The sequence below is a fragment of the Alternaria incomplexa genome (assembly GCF_024043165.1).
Source record: "Alternaria incomplexa strain BMP 0042 chromosome Unknown scaffold_2, whole genome shotgun sequence".
NCBI lineage: Eukaryota > Fungi > Ascomycota > Dothideomycetes > Pleosporales > Pleosporaceae > Alternaria > Alternaria incomplexa.
In genome coordinates, this window is record NW_026249851.1 from 2,121,729 (window position 1) to 2,141,918 (window position 20,190).

Below are 20,190 nucleotides of genomic sequence, written 5' to 3' on the forward strand. Positions count from 1 at the left end.
AGGAGGAGGCTTGCTCACACGTCTCCTTCGATCACCTCTTCTTGCTCGGATGATGACTAGAGTAGTATCATTATCCGTAATCTAAAACTCTGCTACATTTCAATCAACGAAAATTACGAACATCCTAGAGCTTACGTTGACGCTAGGCATTTCCAATGTGCTTGTTTTATCCTGGTGTAGTCTTCAGACCTGTCTCGCCTTTTCCTTGTACGAGGTGCCTCAACTCACGTGGTTGAGATTGCTGTCAGTCTAATGTAAGTTGAAAGCGAAAGAAGTCCCACGTTTCTTATGCAAGGCTCACGGGGTAATCATGATATTCATCTTTTCGTCCCACTCCTATCATACAAGTACAGCGTTTACAATTCCATCCCCAGCCAAGCCTCATCAAGCTCATAGTTCTCTATTTACGGCCAAGCTTCCACCTAGCGATCCTCGTCTGTATGTCATCCCAGGTGAACTCTTTCCTCTTGAGCCCCTCCTGCTCACCCTCTTGCAGGACAACGGTCGGTGCTCCAGATCCGCCTCCAATGTTCTTGACCTGACCACCGAATACATGGCGTGCTACTCTCCTCAGGTCCTTGACCGTAACGTCCTCAATCTTCTTGCACATCTCCTTGACGCCCACTTTGCGGCCGTGAACTTGGACTTGCCTGCCCAGGTCTTCTAGTTCCACCATTCTGCTTTCGAGGTTCATGAGGAGTGAGGATCGGAGTTGGTTCTTTGCGCGTTGGACTTCGACGTCGTTGAGGGCGGCATAGCCGGTTTCGTCCCCGAGCGATTTGAGTTCGCGGCACATGACTTCGAGCATTTGGGTGACGTGCGAGGGGGCACATGATGATGCGATGCCGAAGAGGCCGCTATCGGTGTAGCTGTGGTTGAAGGCCACGCAGGATTCTACCCATCCGTGCTGGTTCAGTACGTTGGTGTAGAGACGCGAGTACATTCCCTTTCCTGGGCCACCTGCACTGAAGGAGCCACCACCGCCGAGCAATGTTTGTAGGGTCGCGAGGGCGTAGATGTCGGGCGAGGAGATGGGGAGGGCTTCGAAGGCGAGGTGGATGTGCGACAGGCGGGGGAGCATGGGGTTTGCTGGTGGTGGGATTGGTGGTAGTGTGAGGAAGCCACCAGTATACTGTGAGGGTATCGATGTATCTATCGGCGGGAAGTTAAGGTCGAGTGATGTGTTGACGGAAGCGTTGGAGGTGGCTGATGTGGAGAGATTCTTGAAGAAGGGTATCTTTGAGAGGAGTTTCGAGGTCTGCGGCGGTGCCCCGGTGGGTGTAGGGTGGTCGGCCGTGAACATTTGCTGCTGCGGTGCGCTGTTAGATGCCGAACTGTTAGAGTCGAGACCGATGAGCGATGGGCCGGTGCCCTTCTCCATGTCGCCAAAGTACTCTTCTGTCAGGCGGACAGCTTCGTTGTGGTTGACACCGGCAAAGGCAACGACTATCCGGTCGGGCTTAAAGAACTCTTTGCGGTATGCCTCGACAACGGCGCGGTTGATGAAGGGCAGGCGCTCCTTGGGACACAACAGAGGGTTGCCCAGAGTGTTGTCCTTGAAGGCTGCCATGTGTACCAGCTCCGGCAAGATCAGCTCTGGCTTGCTCCAGATCTCTCCAATCTCGTAATCGGCCGTCTCGAGCTGTTGCTGTACCTCGTCTTCCGTCACCATTGGATCCCGGATCGTCTCGGCAAGGACACCGACGGTGGAGGGAACGGCAGAGTTGAAAGTGGCAGACTGGTACATGACCGACTCTCGGCTAGACGCGCATTGTATGTTGCCGCCCAGTGTCTCTACCTTCTCCATCATCTGGTCGCCGGAGGTGGAGCGTGTGGACTTGAAGGCCAGCCGGTCGATGATATGGCTGACTCCGCGCAGTGCATCGTTCTCGTACCGCGAGCCGGCGTCGACGTAGACTCCGATACCCGAGAAGTGGCCCGGCAGGGCTTCGGTTGCGACGCGGATGCCATTGGGGAGGGTGGTGATCTGGTCGAGTTCGGCGGGGTCCTGGACAGCAGTTTAGAATGACTTCGGCTTGCTACGTGAACTCAGTGCTAACCCTCTCTTCAGCGACGGCCGTGGCCAGGCTCCGTCTGCCTGCGCATGGTGCTGACCGTGTGAGCGACGCCGAAGTCTTGGACAGTCCCCGGGATAGCGGTCGGTACGTGTGCGGTCTTAACATTTCTGGCGTGGGTGAGGGCAGCACCCGTCGCGCGTTCCGAAAAATTCCCCATCTTCGGATGACATGATGTCACGTGCGCGGAGACCCAGTGCAGCGGATCCCTTACACCATGAAGGCGGCCCCACACCGCAACGCTGCGATCAGCGCATGAACTCTATCTTACATGGCCATGTCGGTTTGGATGCTCTGATATATCCGCGGGGAACTATATTTAGTCGGACAAGCGCCGCCGTGATGCAGACACATGGAGCACGAGGGCGGAGGGGTTTCAGACGCCATCTGCCATCTTGTCATGGACCTGGACATGGGCATGGGCCTGGCAGCTGTTACCGTCCCGCGTGACGTTCAGCAGTGCATCTGGTAGCGACGGCCGACAAGAGCTGACTTCATCATGTCGACTCTGGAACCCTGTTACCAGTACATGCTAGAGGTCCGTCTTCTTGGTAGTCCCGCATCGCCAGTCTAGAGGCGGCCTGCTCCTCTTCTGGTTTGCTTGGCCCGTCCAGGCCGCCCTGGCCTTGTTCGCGCACCATTGCCAGTGTGCATTTGCATTCATCATTTGCCCCAGTGCCGCAGTGTCTCGGACTCTCCCACCCATGCGTGCTCTTGTAAACGGGCAAACTGCGTCGTCTGTCAAACGCTGTCGAAACTCGCGCATTCACATTCCCGCCCACGCCAGCTTCAGGCCTTAATCCTCGCTCTGCGCCGCTGACGGGGGTGATGTTCACCACAACAACAACCCCAGCCCTCCCTACAGTTGCGACTGCCGTCCCCAATTCGCCCTCGCAGCGACCCACGGGCGTCCACAGAGGTATCAGCTTCCTCCGAAACCTGCACCTGCACTCCGGCAGCCAAGCCGACGCTTCACGTGAGGACTCCCGAACCGGGACACGGCCACGCGCCTCAACACACACGCCACCTGCCTCGCCCGCCTTTGCCTCGTCGTCCCACCAACACACGGCCGCCCGTCCAGATTCACTGTCGAGGAGCCACACGGCCGATAGTCACCCCCAGCCTCCCTCGACCGACTCCCCGCCCACTACCCCCAAACCCACTATGACGAGAACCCGTTCCGAGACGGCTCAGCCCCAACTGCAAGTGCGCAACAACACCGGACCCACGCCCACCTCAACACCAGGACCTGCCAACGCGCAGCCCATGGAAGGCGCTCCCGAGAGTGCGGGCGCCGTCAAGCACCTCCCCTCGATTCGTTTCATCCCGCATCAGGACCCCCGAGCCGGCAGACCTTCGCTCATATTCCCCACCATCAACCGCACCCTGCCCGACGAGAGCGCGATTCTGCGCGTAGGAAGATACTCGGAGCGCGACAACCTTCCTGAAGTCCAGACCAATGCCCCGTCGGCTGCAGCCATCGGCTTCAAGTCCAAGGTGGTCAGTAGGAAGCACTGCGAGCTGTGGTGCAAGGACGGCAGCTGGTATATCAAAGACGTAAAGAGCTCCTCAGGCACCTTCCTGAACCACATCCGTCTAAGTCAGCCAAACGTCGAGTCAAAGCCCTTCCGCATAAAGGATGGCGACATCATCCAGTTGGGCATCGATTTCCGCGGCGGCGAGGAGATGATCTTCAGATGTGTCAAGATTCGCGTCGAGTGCAACCGCGGCTGGCAGCAGGGACTAAACACCTTCAAGTAAGTTGAGTTGTCTGCGCTGGAAGCCGACCACTAACCCGCACAGCAAACAAACCCATCAACGACTACGCGCACTTGCCAAGAACAAGAAGGAGGTCACGGGAGATAATGCTTCGACACATACGTCTGAATGTGCGATTTGTTTGATGTCCATAGCCGTACGTACTCCCATAGTATCGAGACCTAACCGTACTAATCAGTGCACAGCCATGTCAGTCCCTGTTTGTAGCACCCTGCTCCCACGTCTGGCACTACAAGTGTATCCGTCCTATTCTCAATGGACCTACATGGCCCAACTTCCTCTGCCCAAACTGCAGGGCGGTCGCAGATCTCGAAGAGGATGTAGAAGATATGGGCGAGTTCGAGGATTGGGAGGGTGACGAGGAGGTGGTCAACGGTGACACGGCTCCTCATGCCAGCGCGGAGCAAAGCGACCGTCACGTCACTCCCCGTGCCTCTGTCGCCCAGATCAATGGCACAGATTCAGACGGTGGTGTTGATCTGACGGATCTACACCATCAGATCACAAACATCGAAAACCAGACTGTACTAGAAACGCCCGATCGCCGCCTCACGCCACCAACATCGTCAGTCACACAGCCAGTGTCCATCAACGTCAACGGTGCGAATGAGTACGTGGGACTATCGCCTCTGTATCCTGCCGGCAGCAATGGCCTAAGCCCTGATCGCGTACAGGATGGTCCCATGACCCCCAGGAACGATGCTGGCCCCTTTGTGCTTGATGGCAGTGCGGGAAGAACAGCCGGCAGCCGCATGCGCGAGACTTCTCCGCCGTCTGACTCCGACAGCAGTGGAGCGCGAAGTAACAGCGGAGCACCGACCCTACCTCCGGTGCGATTTGACTAGCCGATCCGCAAACTGAGCGTGTTGCATCTTTCTACTTCTTTCTCTTGGAAACCTCTCCTTTCGGGCTCAGTTGCATATTTCCGGGCGTTATGGCGTGTACAAAGCGATTGTTATGATCTCCATGTAGGTCTGGGTGGGGGGATCATGTTGCAATGTGTTATAGTTCAAGAGTAAGCAAGACATACAGGAGGGCGGAAGAACGGTAGCTAATGTATTGTAACAAAGTCAACCAAATCTTCGCGCTTGCAGCTTTCTTTCCGTGTCGGACACATTCGTTTGGCCATTGTGCTTCTGGGGTATCTACGCTATGGAAACTCGTAAAGACCAAAACAAACATTAGTTCGTGGCTGACCCTCTCGTTATCTCGTCGTGCTCCATCTCTTCCTTCATATCCAGTCGTTGGGTTTTCACTCGCAAAACGACTCACACTCAAACATGCCTCCCATAGCCCTCCCCTCGTGACTTGCCCTCCACTCCTCCAACAATACCATAACCTCCTGCCTCGTGTCCTCAATGATCCCGTCCATCTTGATATCGTTCTTATCATATCCAAACGGATCCTCCAACTGCACGCCGATACCCTCAATGCCATAGAGCGTAAACGCAATGATAGCCACAATGGGCACACTCCACCACCTGTAATCATCGACAATAGCAAATGGCAGCACACATGCATACAACGCTAGGACCTGCTTCTGGTGGATCAGGTGCGCGACAGGAATGGGCGTGCTGTGAATAGTCTCCATGGTGCCGTAAGCAGAAACGAGAGTATTTAGCTGAACAGTCATCTGCGAGGAAAGAGGCGCATGGAACCAGCCTCTGTCATGGCCGCGGCGAATGTAGCCTTCCAGTAGGATCGTGAGTTGTAAGGGCAGACCGAGACCTTGATCCTCGTAGCCCATCAAGCCTTCCGGAAGGAGCGACACGTATTCGTCCTTCTTCATAGGCGTTGTGCCATCGCCATTTTCGAGAGTGGCAGCCGATCCGCCGAGAAGTGGGGTTGTGCTCGTGCTATCGTTTGCAAGAATGGGCGGATAGAACGGGCCGAAACTACCAGTGCGGTCGATGTAGCTGGGGCGTCTGGAAACAGGGCGGGAGCGGTTTGGGTAGACGCTTGGTTGAGGAGGCAAGGTAGCCAGACTGGCGGGTGGGATGTTGAACTCCGCGCGGAGGTTGTGTTTGATCGAGTACAAGACCGCTACAAGGACACGGACTATGTTCTCGGTATCTCTTCGTTCTTCTTCAGTCGCATGGCCGTCTTTGTCGCGGGAGTTTACGAGACAGATCCGAGCGAGGTTGCGGACGCAGGTTCCGATTGTGGTGAGGCAGTTGCGGCCGGTCCAGAAGCGGTCATAGCCGGTGCTATTGCGGAAGACTAGCATCAGGCCGACTACTATGGAGAGCGAGGGTATGATGGTCGCCGGGATAGATATGCTGTCCACATAGCGGGTATCGATGTACACGATCAGGACGGTGAAGAGCGAGTGGAGGAGCACGGGTATGAGGATGATGTCGTGCACGGCGCCCTTGGAGAAGCGGAGGACGAGAGGGAGACGACGCGGTTTACGGCGGAAAGCGTGAGCGAGAGGGTAGGTTGGACGGCGCGTAGGGATCTCTGGGGTTGACATGATTGCGGCGGTGGAGGTGAGAGCGAAAGCGATAGTGTTCAACGCGACCAGGCGGTGTATAAGAGGGTGGAGAGAGAGCCCGCTCTCGTATCTTCTCCCCGCGATAGATGAGGCGGTATGAGTGGGGACGATATGGGGAAGACGACGAGGTGGCAGGGATCCGCGCCGTGGGCCGAGTCGAAGCTTTCTATACGAAACCCAAATGGCATAGAACAAAGTCGATGACGACTAGCCTTCGCCATGGGATTCTGCGACCATGGCTCACGAGACCTCACGCGACTGGTGATGCGAAGTTAGTGGTTGAGCTTCTCAGGGTCCATCTCTCGTCACATGTGAATGAAGATGGATGGGTCGTCGCCAAACGTGGGCTCCACGTGCGGGCCGATGACGCGATAAGCAACTTCCCGAGCAAACCTCGGTCAACACGCGGGTGGTGTCATGTTTTCTCTACGCGCGGAATCAACAACACCATGCAGGCTCGATAGCACCGACACTCCTTTCTGCTCGCCTCCAAGACTCCCTTGAGCGTTTACCCTAATACCCACTTTCTCATCATGGAGGAATCGCATCCGGACTCCACTACCATCCCTTCCTCGACCAGCGCAAACCAGCGAACTCCACAACCCGAAGCGAAATCTACACCTACACCACCGTCGCGATTGACAACGATACAAAAATTGCGCTTCCTTCTCCTAAGATACCTCGCCAGAACCGCTGGCACCGCAGACCGCTCGCTCGTCCGCCTCTCCAAACTCCTCTCCACACCCAGCGGCACCGACGTCCTCCTCTGCACAACCTCGTACACCCTGACCTTCATCCACGCCGTCCTCTCCCGCGTTCTCGAACGCCGCCTCGCATCCATCGCTACAGAAATTGCCGAGAAAGCAGAGGGCGTCCTGCTCCCTGGCGAAACGCTCATAGCCAGCCTCCCAGCGCCCACGAGTACAAAAATCATCGCACAAGTAGTTGGAAGTTCAAAAGCGCTTGCGGCTGTCATATCCGATTTCCGCATCTTCGTGCGGTTGTGGGGTGTACTGGGCTTGTATACTTGGGCGCGGGATACATATCAAGACCGGTTACCAGAAGATGCGACTAGGAAAGAGAAGATACTGAGAGGGCTGACGTGGACGGCCATTATGTCCTGTGTTGGTTTCCAGGTCCTGGAGAACGGCGCGTACCTGAGCTCAAAGGGTGCGTTGACGACGGCGAGTTGGACGGGCGATGTGGGTAAAGCACGGGAAAACGCGTGGTGGTTGTGGAGTTCGAGGTTCTGGGCTGCGTATGTGGGTGTTGAGCTTGTGCGTTTGGGGGTTCAGCAGTATTACGCTTCGTCATCTGAGTCGACATCGGTGAGCTCGGGTGATGGGGAGAAGGAGGATAAGATCCAGAGGGAAGAGCGGATCAAGGCCAGGAAATTGGAAAACTGGCTGTGGTGGAAGGATCTTGCGTCTAATCTGGCATATGCGCCCATGACTGTTCACTGGTCGCTAGAGCAGGGCTTGTTGAGTGACTGGGGTGTTGGTGCTTGTGGTATGGTTGCTGGTGGGGCACTGTTGGCTGACGCGTGGAGAAAGACTGCGTGAGTGTATGGCAGGCTCCATCAATTGGGATAGCACCGCAGCGCATTCCTCAAACTCACACATTTCCTACCGCGAATCATCACATGGCCAGTCAAGCACAGCTGGGTTAAAAGGTTCGATTGTTCTAGGTACGCTTCCGTCTCGTGTTGAACAGACGGTCAGACGTACAGAAAAGAATCTACAAAGAGCGGAGTGAGATACACCAGAAAAGAAGAAGGAACGGTAATGACTGTCCAAATATCCACGCCGTTGCCAGCTCCGTCTACGAGGCGCCTCATTCACCACTTGTTCTCACTGTCCAACGAATGCGATGATCTAGCAAGTAACCTTGTAGCTCACTTTGCCATCAACATTCTTGCATGACTGATTGTAGTTGGGCTCTTTCTTGTACACAGTAAAGTCACCAGTGCACCTGTCTCCAGAGTAAAGGTTCACTATACATCCGCCATTAGCGTCACGTTCGCAAGTCCAAGATTACTGAGGGCCGTAGACTTACCTTGGCAGTTGCCCTCTAAGTAGTTAACTCTGATGCTCGCAGCGTTGGGCAGAGGAGCGCAATCGCCCGCGTTGACCGTGGGGTAGTGGTTCAGGCGTCCTGGGTCACCACTGCCCATGCAGCCTCGGACGTCCCAGGTGTCGAAGTTGGCCTGGAAGGCACTCACGCTGGTGCTCATGACAGCGAAAGCGGACAAGGTGGTAATAGCGGTGGAGAAATGCATCTTGAGGTGTTAGACTGGAAGGTTTGATAGTTCGAAAGAGTTGTAATGTAGTGGATATGGAAGTGGGAGAAGATGTGTTGTGAGCTGTCTGGGTGTGTCTCTTCATAGACTTTATACATCTTTTCACATGTATAGCCTCTCTCATCAGATATAATGTTGCCTTCACTGATCGGACGTAAGATGCTGTTGGTTTTCGATGCCCTTTTGCCTGCTACGGTCACTTCGTCAGATGTGGATGATCATCTTGCCAGTTGCTGTTGCGACGACATGGTATCAAGTGGGACTTAAGAGGGAACTATAGACCTCATGATGTTGGCGATGAGGTGTCATGGTGCACGTTGAGCTGATATTATGTTGTTGGCTGGGCGGTTACACAGTCAGGACCTCAGGACCCTTGACGCAGTAAGCGCGCGTATCCGATAGCTTGATTTGAGCAAGGTTTAATACGGAGTGATATAGCTCGATATGATCATGCGCTTCGCATAGCCTTCCCTCCTCTGGACGTGCGCAGTGGACGAATGCTGCTTTCGGACAGCTTGGGACTGTTGTCGGTGAAGGCATCGAAGATGAACACCGTTATTACTAAAGATATCACTGAAATAGACACACAAGCGTCTCTCTACTCCGATTCAGAATCGCGTTCCGATGATGACTCGTCACTAGGACTCTTGGTCCTGCTTCTCTTCGCAGAGCGTGGCTCGTGAGGATCCGTTCTACAGCCCTTAGCATCACCATACCCCTTGCAACAACTCCAGACGAAACCTTCAGGATACTCCTCACGCATTTCTTCGATATCGATCTCTCCGTGGCAATTTTCATCATGATCGGCCCCAAAGTCCTCATCTTCAAACACCTCCAAGTCTCCTTGTATAGATGTGAGTGATACACTTATGGGGTTTAATGGTCGGGAGCGTCTTACCTGGATGCCATACGCACTTTTCCTCCTTTAGTATATCAAACTATTTTTCACATTGCTCGCAAATGTCGTAGCGTCGACCGCGCTTCTGAGCTCTTGGTAGCTTGAAAGCGGAACTCTCTGCGAGTGGCCCATCAAGAAGCGACACTGCTGGCCGCCCTACTTGTTCTTCTTTCACAAATAGCTTATCGTGTACTAGCTTAAAGACTTCTGGCGACTCGTTGCATATTTCAAGCAGGACTGTTCGCAAGCGCTTATGGGTCGAGGTCGTGACGACTTCCTCTAACTCTTGTCGCGCACGATCTTCAGCACTGGTGACGCGTGACATAACGCTAAATAACGGCGATGATGGATGAGATGAGTTCGTTGAGTGAAATCCTACGCGTCCTTCTAGAAAATTCGCGATAGGAAGATTGCGGATTGAGCGGCTCACTAGTACAAACACGAGATAGCGTGCCTTCCGGACGCGCTACCACGTGAAAGCACGCCACATTCCGATCTGAAGTTGAAGTCGCACTGATCACGATTCAAAAAGAAGCTTGAAGCTTGGAGATATACTCAATCGTTTCAACAAAGGTATATACATGAATAACCTGCCTCCACCATCTCCAACACAGGGATGCAGGTGAAAAGTTCTTTGGGAGGCACATCGATCCCTCGTTACAACTCGCCGATGCACTACATTCTGGGACCGTGCAAGCCGCTCACCCTCGAATACCGCCAACGGCCCTCTTATAGTGTTCACGATTAATCCCTTACAACAAGTTTACCAACCGGAGCAAGCAACAAACGCGTTGCCACTGGCACCAGTGTGTGTAATCTCTCCCGCGCGCTGTCCAGCAGTGTTGAAGATGACACGATCAGCACCCGGCGAACCTGAATATCCTAATTAGCATGTATTCCTCAAACCAAGTCGCCTCTTCTCAGCATGAAGATAACTTACCACCAGTGTAGGCACCCGAAGTCCTCAGCGGGAACTCCTCGTACGGGCCCGAGACCAAAAAGTCAAAGCCCTCATAGTTGTTATACCGATGAGGATAGGTCGAGCTACCAGCTTCGTCTCCGGCCTGGTAGAGCTTGTAACCCGCACTGCGTGCAGCAGAGACTTGGGATGAAGTGTAGCATGTTGAGCCGCACTTGACGTAGCAAGATTGTCTGGACTCGACAGCAGCAATCTCAACGGGTGCTTCTTCGGAGACCGAAGTGGGGAGAGCGAGGGCAATGGGCGCGATGAAGAGGAGGATGTTGGTGAGGAACTTCATGTTGGTGGCTGGGAAAGAATAAGACGACGAGCGAGTGTCTTGTCGGGAGTTGTGTAACGAGGGATCGGCGGGGCTGGTAGACCTGTCTTCCAAACAAAGGGTGCTACACAGTAGCTTTATACTGTCTTACTACTTGTCACCCCAATGTAGTCTAATGGTAGTCCAGCGGTCGCCTCCGAACCATCTCAACCCTAAAGTGGAAGATCATACTCGAAAGCAATTAAACCCGGACGCAGAGAGTCTAAGCACCTTTCCGGAAAGAACAATTGCTCCGCGAAGCCATGCAGCGGAGGCTCTCTCAAGCTGGGGTAGGGGAACCTATCACAGACTACTACTCCAAGCGTGGCACCTACAACACCATACTAAGCGCAGACCCTCGGTCCTTTCATACACCCACCACCCTCTCACGTTACCCCCTCCCATTCGCTCCACAACAATCTCACGCATGAAATCCCACTACCAAGAAGACCGGAGCATCAACATCCCCAGCACCATCCCATGCACCCAGGACATGCGACTTCCGCCGATCAGGAAGGTACGGACAACGATTCGCCGGTTATCTCCCGGAACTAAGATGATGTGTTTCAAGCTGCTTATCGCCGGAGATCTGGCGGTGGTGCACATGTGCGTGTTCGATAGGCTGAGTGCGGTTAGGGATCGACAGGGAAACGCGGCAACTAGCGCTGGATTTGGAAGGTGGGCCTGGGCATTGGGTGTAGGAGGCATGTAGACTAGGAGATCGACCTCCACGACGGTAAGTGCGGATGGTAGTAGAAGCGAACGCAGCGATGCCGGCGGCTAGGGAGAGGTGTCGATTACTGAGCGAAAAGTGCCGGATGCGGTCTTGACCGTTGTTCGGTACTAATGATAAGCAGCTCGCCCAGCATGCACTCACTGACCGAGCGCGAAGATGGGTAGAACATGGTACAATCTTCGCAATAGATAGAACACGATAATAATATCATTGTTGTACACTGTAAGCCTGCCTTCTGCGGCTATGTAGAGTATGTGCTGAGATCCAAACCAGCTGGCAATATGCATAGCCTAAGCAATATAAGCATACAGTCCGTCATCTTCTCTTTCTAGGAACTCCTTCTCGATCAAGCGATCAATGTTTCTCTTGATACCGCTGACCTCCAATGTTCCTCTGTTCCTCGTCGCTGAGATGGTCTCGCTGACCAATTCCGCGTGGCTAATTCTCTTCCTCGCCTTGAGAATCCTGACAATGGCAGCTTGCGTCTCGTAGTTGCGGTCAGCAGCAACACGCTCGTGGGTCTCCTTGTTCTCGGCTGCTGTTTCCTTGAGCTGGACGGTGTTGACCTTGATACGGTACTTGGGGTCTGTGAATGACGCGTTGAGTGTGAAGGTGTCGGTTTCGTTGATCTCTCGGCCCTTGGGGTGCTTCGTCAATGGCCTGACTTTTGCGCAGGCTAGGGACTGTAAAGTGCGATTAAGCTCAGCCGGCGCTATCAGATGTTAGTGATACGGATATAGTAGATCTAGCACGCAACTTACGTAGTCCAGTGGCTTGCTTGAGGTACTCGTAGTCAATGTGCTCATCATCCGCTCTGCCGTTGAAGAGCAAAAGAACGATAGCCTGGAAGGAAGACACCACCAACTCCTTGAGTCCCTTGGGAAACCTGGCTTTGATCTGGCAATGGGCGAGCGCGTGCTTGAACTCCAGCTTGCGACCAGAATGCTTGACTTTGTAGTGTGCTTCAAACTTGTTGATCGCAGACTGGATCTGCGGAGGTAGAATTACAGGGACTGTGGGGTACGTAGGCCAAGCTGACGCAGATAGGACGTTGACGTTGAGATCCAGGCTGAGCTTTTCGTTGCGTTCCTCACTAATATTCTTGTACGAACTCATCTCTTCTCGTGACAGTTCGATGTCGCGGAACATCTGCTCGAGGTTGGCGGTGAAGCCGGCACCACATTCTGCAGTACGTTAGTATCTCAGCAAGTCGCAAATAGGTACACACTTACCAATCTTCAGTCTCGACAGCATGCTCCTCTCAGCGTCTGCACTCGCACTTCGGCCCATCAACAATCGTCTGGCCAGATCTTTCTTGTAGAAAGCTTCAAACACAGCCTTGCCGTGCAAGAAGCGGAATAAATCGAGAACCTGATCGAGCTGATTATTGACTTCTGTGTCTTCATCGAAAACACCTTCTTCGTTATCTTCTTCAACTTCTACAGCAGCGGGCTTGTCTGCCTTGCGGCTAAGCTGTGCTGGTATCGCTTTTGCGCCTCCCCTCAGCAGCATGTCCACGTACTTGGCGATCATCTCGCCAGTCTTCGAGTTGTCCGTGCCCCAGCTTGCACTCGTTTTCTTTGTCTTGTTCATGAACTTGTCAAAAGATTCTCGCAAACCGTGACCCAACTCCTCATCTCGGTGGAAAGACGCCTTCCACAATGTGTCTAATTGGCGCTTCAATGTGAGCAGTTGTATCACCATGTTATCCTGCTCCTTGTCGTTAAACACAATAGCTGTGCCTTCGTCCTCAATCCACTTTGTGAACCCTGGCCGTAACTTTGAGCCAAGTTTCCTCCGTTCGAGTAACGTGTACAGTAGCTCAAGATCTTCAATGGCGTTGGTTTCGAGGAGATCCGCAAGCTCGTCTTGATTGGTCAGTCGCTCCTCCTTCTTCGATATCAAGTGGTCCTCAAATAACGTGAGGAGCTCTCGTTTGGTGGTGTTCGGGAGGCTGAACATGTCGACCCTCTTCATCTCGCGATCCATGAGTGCTTTCGAACTGCGGACGTATTCGGGTAGGGACTTTTCTGAACTCTCTGTGTTTGCCCACTTCGCAACGTATTCCTGACTGATCTCCATCAAGCGCGGCTCAAAGGAGCGTGTATAGACTTGCATGTCGTGGAACATGTTGACCGTCTTGGAAAACATCTCGCTGTCCAGGTCACCTTCCATCCGGTCATTAGCGACAAGATCGCAGGCACCGTCGACAATGCGCGGGTTCAATTTGGAGTGTTCGAAGATGAGGGAGCGGAAGAGGCTGATCGAGATTTCGCGCAGGGACTCGTGTCGTGGGAGTAGGTAGGCGCGGTCGAGATAGCAAAAGATCCAGTCAAGGTATTTCTTCAGTTTGTCAGTAAGACAGCGTGTGCACGTGTACGGGTATTACTGACCATTTGGCTGTTCCACACTACCCACGCCTGGAGAGTTGCCCGCAGTACGTCAATGTTTGGCCTTCCCAGACTCTCCTTGACCTTCGCCTTCAGACTCCCACCCACGTAGTCCTTGCATTTTGCAATCAAGCGTTCCTTGATGTCTTTCGCCATGTTTTGGCGACATACATTCTCTACACCTCTGTATAGTTCTTCCAGACTAAAGTCTACATCCCCCTGCCGAAAGATGGTGTCCAGAGCCTTATCGATCTTCGCCCATGTTTGGTCCAGGAAGACCCTGGGGTCCACCTTCCTCGTGGGCTTGAAGTTCTTGACCACCAATCGCTTGGGACCATTGTTGGCATGCATGTTGGGCGCTGCTTTGCGCATGCCATTCCGTTGCCCGTTGGCTTTGGCAGGGCTGTTGTCGGGGCTTGATGTAATGTCTACCACATCGGCATTGCTCGATAATCCCGCCTTCTTGCTGGGGAAATGATACATCTCTGCTGTGCTCATCTTGGTAATCGGCGCTGGGGGTGTGGCGATCTCGGTGGTGGGGATCTCGGTGGTGGGGATCGGAGAGCTGTCACGTCGTGTGCGCTTGCTAGTGGGTGAGAGCGGCGCTGCGGAGGCGAGCTTTGGCTTGGATTGTGTGGTAAAGAGCTCTTTGATCGTCTTGCCCGAGTGCTTCCGTTTCAGTGCACCTGGATTGGCTGACATTGGGCGGACGTGGGGAGGACCCGGAAGCTGATGATTGCGGAGCTGTTGCTGTTAAAGCCGCGGCGATGGCATTGACGCGCTTGATCCATGCCCCTTTCGGGTACACTAATGACGATATCGATAACGACGGAGATCTGAGGGTACATGGACAAACACACCACTTACATCTCATCTCGTATGCGCATATGGGAGCATTTCAATCTTTCGTCCAACTATGCTCTAACGCGGCTGTTGAGGCTCTAGGTGCGACAACATGGTTGATGATGTACTGTGCATCGTGTCGCAGATCTGTCATCAGCCATTGACACCCGCCGCATGCATGCCGCTCACATTGCGATATCATTGTTTCCATCCTTCGCGACAAGCTCTCATTTCCGGCCAGTGAGCAACATTCTGTTGAAAATACTTGCAAATAGAGGGTGTGTGGAAGCCCAAGGTTGTTACATCTTGCCTACTTCCAGCGCCTACATCACGACCACCGACAGACGTCTGGCTCAGTCTACTTCCCTCCATCGGCTCCTCATCCTCCGTTTACAAGATATGATTGCGAGATTACTCAACGTCCGCGCCGTCGCCGCCGCTGGCCCTGTATCTCGCCAATGCTACCCAACATCTTTGCGGCGTAGCTAGCTGCCATCGGGTTCTTTCTATTATCGGATATCTGTTCCTTCTCTAACTTCTCTAGCGCCTACCCGATTGATGTAGATACCGGCTAAAGTATTCCAGGCTGACACCATGAAAAGGGATTTGGGGCTGAAACCTTGCGGTCAGCCTTTGCACATGGTTTGGCCGCCCCTTCGTCGTACACTCGCCGGTTCCTTCGCTTCAGTCATATCTTTTATCGTTATCATCACGCCCGTCTTTTCTTTTACGTTTGCGCGGCCAAACAAACAACAAATATCTCGGTCGTCAGCTACAGCAAATAGTCATTTTGTTGCTATTGTCGTGCCACACATGAGCAGCCACAAGAAGGCTAGAAGACGCCACCACCTAACCTCATGAGAAACGCCCGCATCCCTTTGCGTATCACCTGCAATGTCTTGCACCTGCCCCTGGTAAGGCAAAGCCTAATGTCGACTTTTGTTCCCTCTCTTCACACTATTTGGAGTTGCCAGTTCTATCACAGACGAGACTGATTCACCCAAACTCCCATCTATCTCTGACAGTAGCAAGACCACGACTGCAAGAACTGCTGGGAATACGCGAGTCCACGGATCAAGACCGAGGATACTGGTCTGTGATTGCTCGAGGTTAACATGTGAGACGGAACACGGGGCTCACTTCCTCGCCCACGCGACAACGACCCGCGCGGGATGAGCCATCCTGCTGGTACCTGACCATACAACTGGGCCTTGATATCACATCCGTGCATCAACATCACTGCCCAAGCAGACCAGGGCATCTAGCAGAAAGCTCGTCAGCCAGGCCACGCCATCTTGGAGACAGGAAGAGTGAGACTGAACAACCCAGCGATTGAGCCTTACTCGACTACCGTAGCAGGTGCATACCCTTAGCGTGGATAGATGAGATGCCAAAATTGGAAACATGGTTGGCTAGCACGGTCTCTACATGACGTCCCATCCCCCGAAATGGAAAACGCTGATATGGCCGCCTTTCCATACCCTAACACACAGACCGTGGCCCCATCGATCCCAAACCTAGCAGACGCTCAACCCAACCAAGCCGTTCAGGGCTAGTTGTCTATCGACGTAGCCAACAGGACGTCGCGGCAACGTACTACTCACTTGATGGTTTTACGCCATTTCGCCCGTTTGCTCGACCCTCACTGGTCCTCTGGCTTCCGATATCCAGCATCCCTCAACCCACTCGCCGTAAGACCTTCGTTATCAATCTTTGCTGCGGCCAAGAGGCACTGTCTGAACAGTGGCCTGTTCATCCTTCCTACAAGGCTCACTGGGGCTTGCATCCATTCCTTCACAACCCACACCTGTGTTACCGATGGTCATTTTGCCACCCCACGTCCTCGCTGGCTCTCATGTATATCAAAAGCTGCTCTGTCGGACGCTGTTCAAATGCCACTTCCGCCCTTCAGATGACACACGTCCCAGTCGCATACAACTCATTGTTCTCCGGACTATAATCGTACCTTGTCAACAAAACGCATTCGGAGTATTGACTAAGCCGATACATCATCACAATACACATCACAAACCATGAGTCGGGCTCCACGGCGCTTGGCCAAGTCTAGTAGGTCGGGCCCAGTTGCGATCTCGCCCAATAATGGTATGTTCGCTCCCAGCAGCCGGGCACGCACATATACTAAAGTACTTAGCACAAACAACACTGAGCCGCCCCTCTGCATCACCATGCCCGTACCATCACTCAATACTCCAACTCAAAGTCGTGCCCGACGCACTTGAAGATATGCACCCCATGGATCGCTTCATCGCGGCGCCCTCATCACATCACCCTGTGACGTTCACGGAAGCTTTCAAAGTCGGCACTGCTGCTTCGGATGGATGTACTTGCATCTCAACCACGACCGTCACCTTGGAATTACCGTCGTAGATGATCATGGTGGATGTTGATATATTGCACGCACCCCACCAAGAACAAGCTTTGTTGAAGGTCGGGCGTCGACCTTCCAAGAATGTGGAATTGGTGAAGCTCGGAAGCAGAACTCAAAAGCGTTAGTGATGAGGTATTACACTGGGAATGTTTAGAGACGCACTTTGATCGATTTGTATCTTGAATAGAACTGAAACACTCTCTCGTTCAATGACATAAGCCTGCACCAAACCCGTCCTAACCTCAAAATCAGGCATCACGCTCTCCAGGGCTACTGTCGGTCGCGTAGCGTGAAACCCCTCTCTCACATGTCGTCCCACTTTTCACCGACCCACGATGTCTTGGCTTGGCGATGTTTTGCTTTTGCCAAAGTGCTACAATCCACGACTGTTTCGCCACCTACCCAGTCGGGAATCTCCGCCACGTGACAAGGCTTGGCAAAGCGACCTTTTGCTTTCAAGAAATGCCGTCTTCAACGGATGTATGTACCTGCTCAATGTGGTAACAGCGAAGTCTTGCTTTCACAGAAGTGCCATCGTTAACGTTTATCTGTATTGCCGGAGTGAAGCTGGACACCCAGTTCGCGGCCGACTGCCTTCACCACGAGCCGACGCGTGGCATGACAACAGTACAGGCATATTATTCCCAGCAACGAACGGCGATGCTACAGATTTCTACTCTATCGTGTGTACTGAGCATCTATCGCAGAACACTATCACGCACAGATTTTGCTTCGTTGTGACTCACCTTACGGGACGTTTAATTGCAGGAGTGATTTGGAATGAGGTTAGGCTTTCCACGAAAAGCTTCACACAGTCTAATGACGTTCTTTGTATACTCCGACTGATCCACATCGCTGTTGTTATATCATATAGAAAACCAACGCATTGCTGATTGAGGTGACACTTTGTTGCGATGCTTCAATGAACCATGCAATCGGCATCCACAACATGGCATGATATACATGTATCTGGGGTATCTCACGATCGACCAAAACCAACACATCATTCCTGCGTCCCCCTCTTCGCGGCCATCATCTCACGGTACTTGTCAATCATCTTCTGACGCTCCTCGCCCAACTCCTCCCTTTTCCTCAAGCTACCAGCCAGTTTAGGCACATTGCCCACCTTTGCTCCGGCCCCATTCTTGACCTTGAAGATCTCTCTTGGGACCTTGCTGAACGTTGGCGGTGCATGGACGATGTCGTGCAAGCCCTTCCGTTCCTCTCTCTTCTTCTTGAGAGCTTCCCACTCGTCTTCGCTGCCATTGTCTATCTCGCCCGCCAGCTTCCTGCGTTTGCTCTTCTTCGCCTTCTTCGTCTTGCCGTTGACTGTTCGTGTAGTTGGCAAGTCGGATGTCTTGTCTTCCCACATGGCATCCAGCTCGTCTTGTTCTTCTTCTGCCAGTTCCGCTGCCTCCATCTCCTTCTCTCGTATCCGCGCTTCTTCTTCCCTCCATCCCTTTTGTAGACGTTTGAGATGTCGTTCGTGCTTGGTGACTCTGTGATCGCTGACACCAGCGACCTTTTTGCCGGACTTAGTGATGCCTGACATGGGCAACGCTGCGTCCACTCGCGCGCGGAATTCGTGCATCGACTCTCCAGGTTGTATTTTCAGCGCGGTAGTCGGTTGCACCTGCTCTTCGCTCTTGTTGTTTGCATCGTCCTTCTCCAGTGCCTCAGCTGCGGCTTGCTTCTTCTGCTTCTTGGTTTTCACCGTGCCGTCGTCGAGCGCTGAGCGTTTCTTCGGCCCTCCCTGGGAGAAGGCCATGAGCCGTTGGAAGGCCTTAGGGGTGTCGTCTGCGCCATAACCTTCGACTTGGTTTACTTTGCGCTTTTTGCCTTTGGTAGCTGTGCTGAAGGTGCGCGCCTTGCCGACGGCGAGGGGAGCGGCGTGGACGTTGGGCGGAAGGTTGAACCTGTTGGCGACGGGTCAGATCACGGTCTCTAAGTGATTAGGCTTGCGAAAATACGAAATGACGTACTGGGTATCATCCTCCTCCACGCGTCTGTGTTTGTGAGGCATATCGGGTATTGGCTGGCTGTCTATTCGATACCGAGTCCCGACGGTAATCAGTCGATGGCTGTCGCAAAAAGTTACGGAGTCGCGACAGGGATTATCGGGCAAGTGGGGATCGGATATCTTGGCATTACCCGCACGTGTCGCTCGGCTTCACCCCGCCATTTTCACTTGCGGAGGTGCTACAAGACATGGAGAAAACATACACGGCCTGCCGAGGCGGTGCTTGCGTTGCTTAGAAGTTCCGGCTTACCGCCTCATCAGCAAGCTTTCAAGTGTGGCGCAGGCCCAGAACAGAACGACCGAAAACCTACAACGTACGCTGGGACCAATCACGGCAGTCGTGTGGCCGTGTTCAATTAGCTCAGCGAGAGAAACGCAGCATGCAACCCGTCAATCCTGGGAACACGACGCTATCGAGACTAAATGCATTGTTTCGCAATCAAGGCAAAAACGATGCCCCATTGTGACAGTTTCGGACCGAAGCCATCACCACTACGCGTCCGGGCAGGTGCAACGTGGATGCGTCGTCTATCGCTACCAGTCCACCGCCGCATTCAAATAAACCACTGAGTGCGCAAGCTCAGCAACGTGCTCTTCCAAAGCACGACCTTTCTGATCATCTGCTCCGACTTTCACCAGACCTAGTCGTTAGCATCTGCCGTTGCGTGTCGGTCATCCTTTCGCTCGCAACCAATCACCATCGCCAGCCGTGTTGCGTGCCCGAACTCGCTCTCCAGGCCGTGCACCAGTTCTCGAACGCTGCTGGGCGCTGCGGCTGTCTCGAGGGCTTGCATGCTGATAGCCCGCACTTTATCTTCGTGGGTTGCATTCGTTTCACGGGTGGGCTGGCCGATCGCACTCTGTCTCGCAATAAGTAGCCTCCGACCCAGATTGCTCTTGACAACTCCAAGTCCTTCGCTCTCAATCCATCGACACCCAGGATCTCAAGAGGCTCTACCAAGGAACTGGACCCTGCGTTTTGCGCGACTT

The 20,190-nt window shown here is 53.5% G+C and overlaps 7 protein-coding genes across 7 annotated transcripts; 2 read left to right on the forward strand and 5 right to left on the reverse strand.

Annotated features, from left to right (window-relative positions):
- Positions 1–400: 400 nt before the first annotated feature.
- J4E90_002217 (uncharacterized protein) lies at positions 401–2,183 on the reverse strand (the record flags this gene model as incomplete). The annotated part of the gene is made up of 2 exons (XM_051431798.1): positions 401–2,008; positions 2,061–2,183. The coding sequence occupies 2 exons, from the start codon at positions 2,181–2,183 to the stop codon at positions 401–403; spliced, it is 1,731 nt and encodes a 576-aa protein (XP_051294932.1).
- Positions 2,184–3,239: 1,056 nt separating this feature from the next.
- On the forward strand, positions 3,240–4,699 carry J4E90_002218 (uncharacterized protein; the record flags this gene model as incomplete). Its single annotated transcript, XM_051431799.1, has 3 exons — positions 3,240–3,832; positions 3,879–3,990; positions 4,040–4,699. The coding sequence occupies 3 exons, from the start codon at positions 3,240–3,242 to the stop codon at positions 4,697–4,699; spliced, it is 1,365 nt and encodes a 454-aa protein (XP_051294933.1).
- A 407-nt stretch (positions 4,700–5,106) lies between these two features.
- J4E90_002219 (uncharacterized protein) lies at positions 5,107–6,327 on the reverse strand (the record flags this gene model as incomplete). The annotated part of the gene is made up of 1 exon (XM_051431800.1): positions 5,107–6,327. The coding sequence occupies one exon, from the start codon at positions 6,325–6,327 to the stop codon at positions 5,107–5,109; it is 1,221 nt and encodes a 406-aa protein (XP_051294934.1).
- Positions 6,328–6,881: 554 nt separating this feature from the next.
- J4E90_002220 (uncharacterized protein) lies at positions 6,882–7,910 on the forward strand (the record flags this gene model as incomplete). Its single annotated transcript, XM_051431801.1, has 1 exon — positions 6,882–7,910. One exon carries the CDS (start codon positions 6,882–6,884, stop codon positions 7,908–7,910), a length of 1,029 nt encoding a protein of 342 aa, XP_051294935.1.
- A 2,398-nt stretch (positions 7,911–10,308) lies between these two features.
- On the reverse strand, positions 10,309–10,804 carry J4E90_002221 (uncharacterized protein; the record flags this gene model as incomplete). Its single annotated transcript, XM_051431802.1, has 2 exons — positions 10,309–10,418; positions 10,486–10,804. The coding sequence occupies 2 exons, from the start codon at positions 10,802–10,804 to the stop codon at positions 10,309–10,311; spliced, it is 429 nt and encodes a 142-aa protein (XP_051294936.1).
- Positions 10,805–11,848: 1,044 nt separating this feature from the next.
- Positions 11,849–14,650, reverse strand: J4E90_002222 (uncharacterized protein; the record flags this gene model as incomplete). Its single annotated transcript, XM_051431803.1, has 4 exons — positions 11,849–12,270; positions 12,320–12,742; positions 12,791–13,901; positions 13,952–14,650. The coding sequence occupies 4 exons, from the start codon at positions 14,648–14,650 to the stop codon at positions 11,849–11,851; spliced, it is 2,655 nt and encodes an 884-aa protein (XP_051294937.1).
- A 3,533-nt stretch (positions 14,651–18,183) lies between these two features.
- On the reverse strand, positions 18,184–19,203 carry J4E90_002223 (uncharacterized protein; the record flags this gene model as incomplete). Its single annotated transcript, XM_051431804.1, has 2 exons — positions 18,184–19,096; positions 19,163–19,203. The coding sequence occupies 2 exons, from the start codon at positions 19,201–19,203 to the stop codon at positions 18,184–18,186; spliced, it is 954 nt and encodes a 317-aa protein (XP_051294938.1).
- Positions 19,204–20,190: the final 987 nt, after the last annotated feature.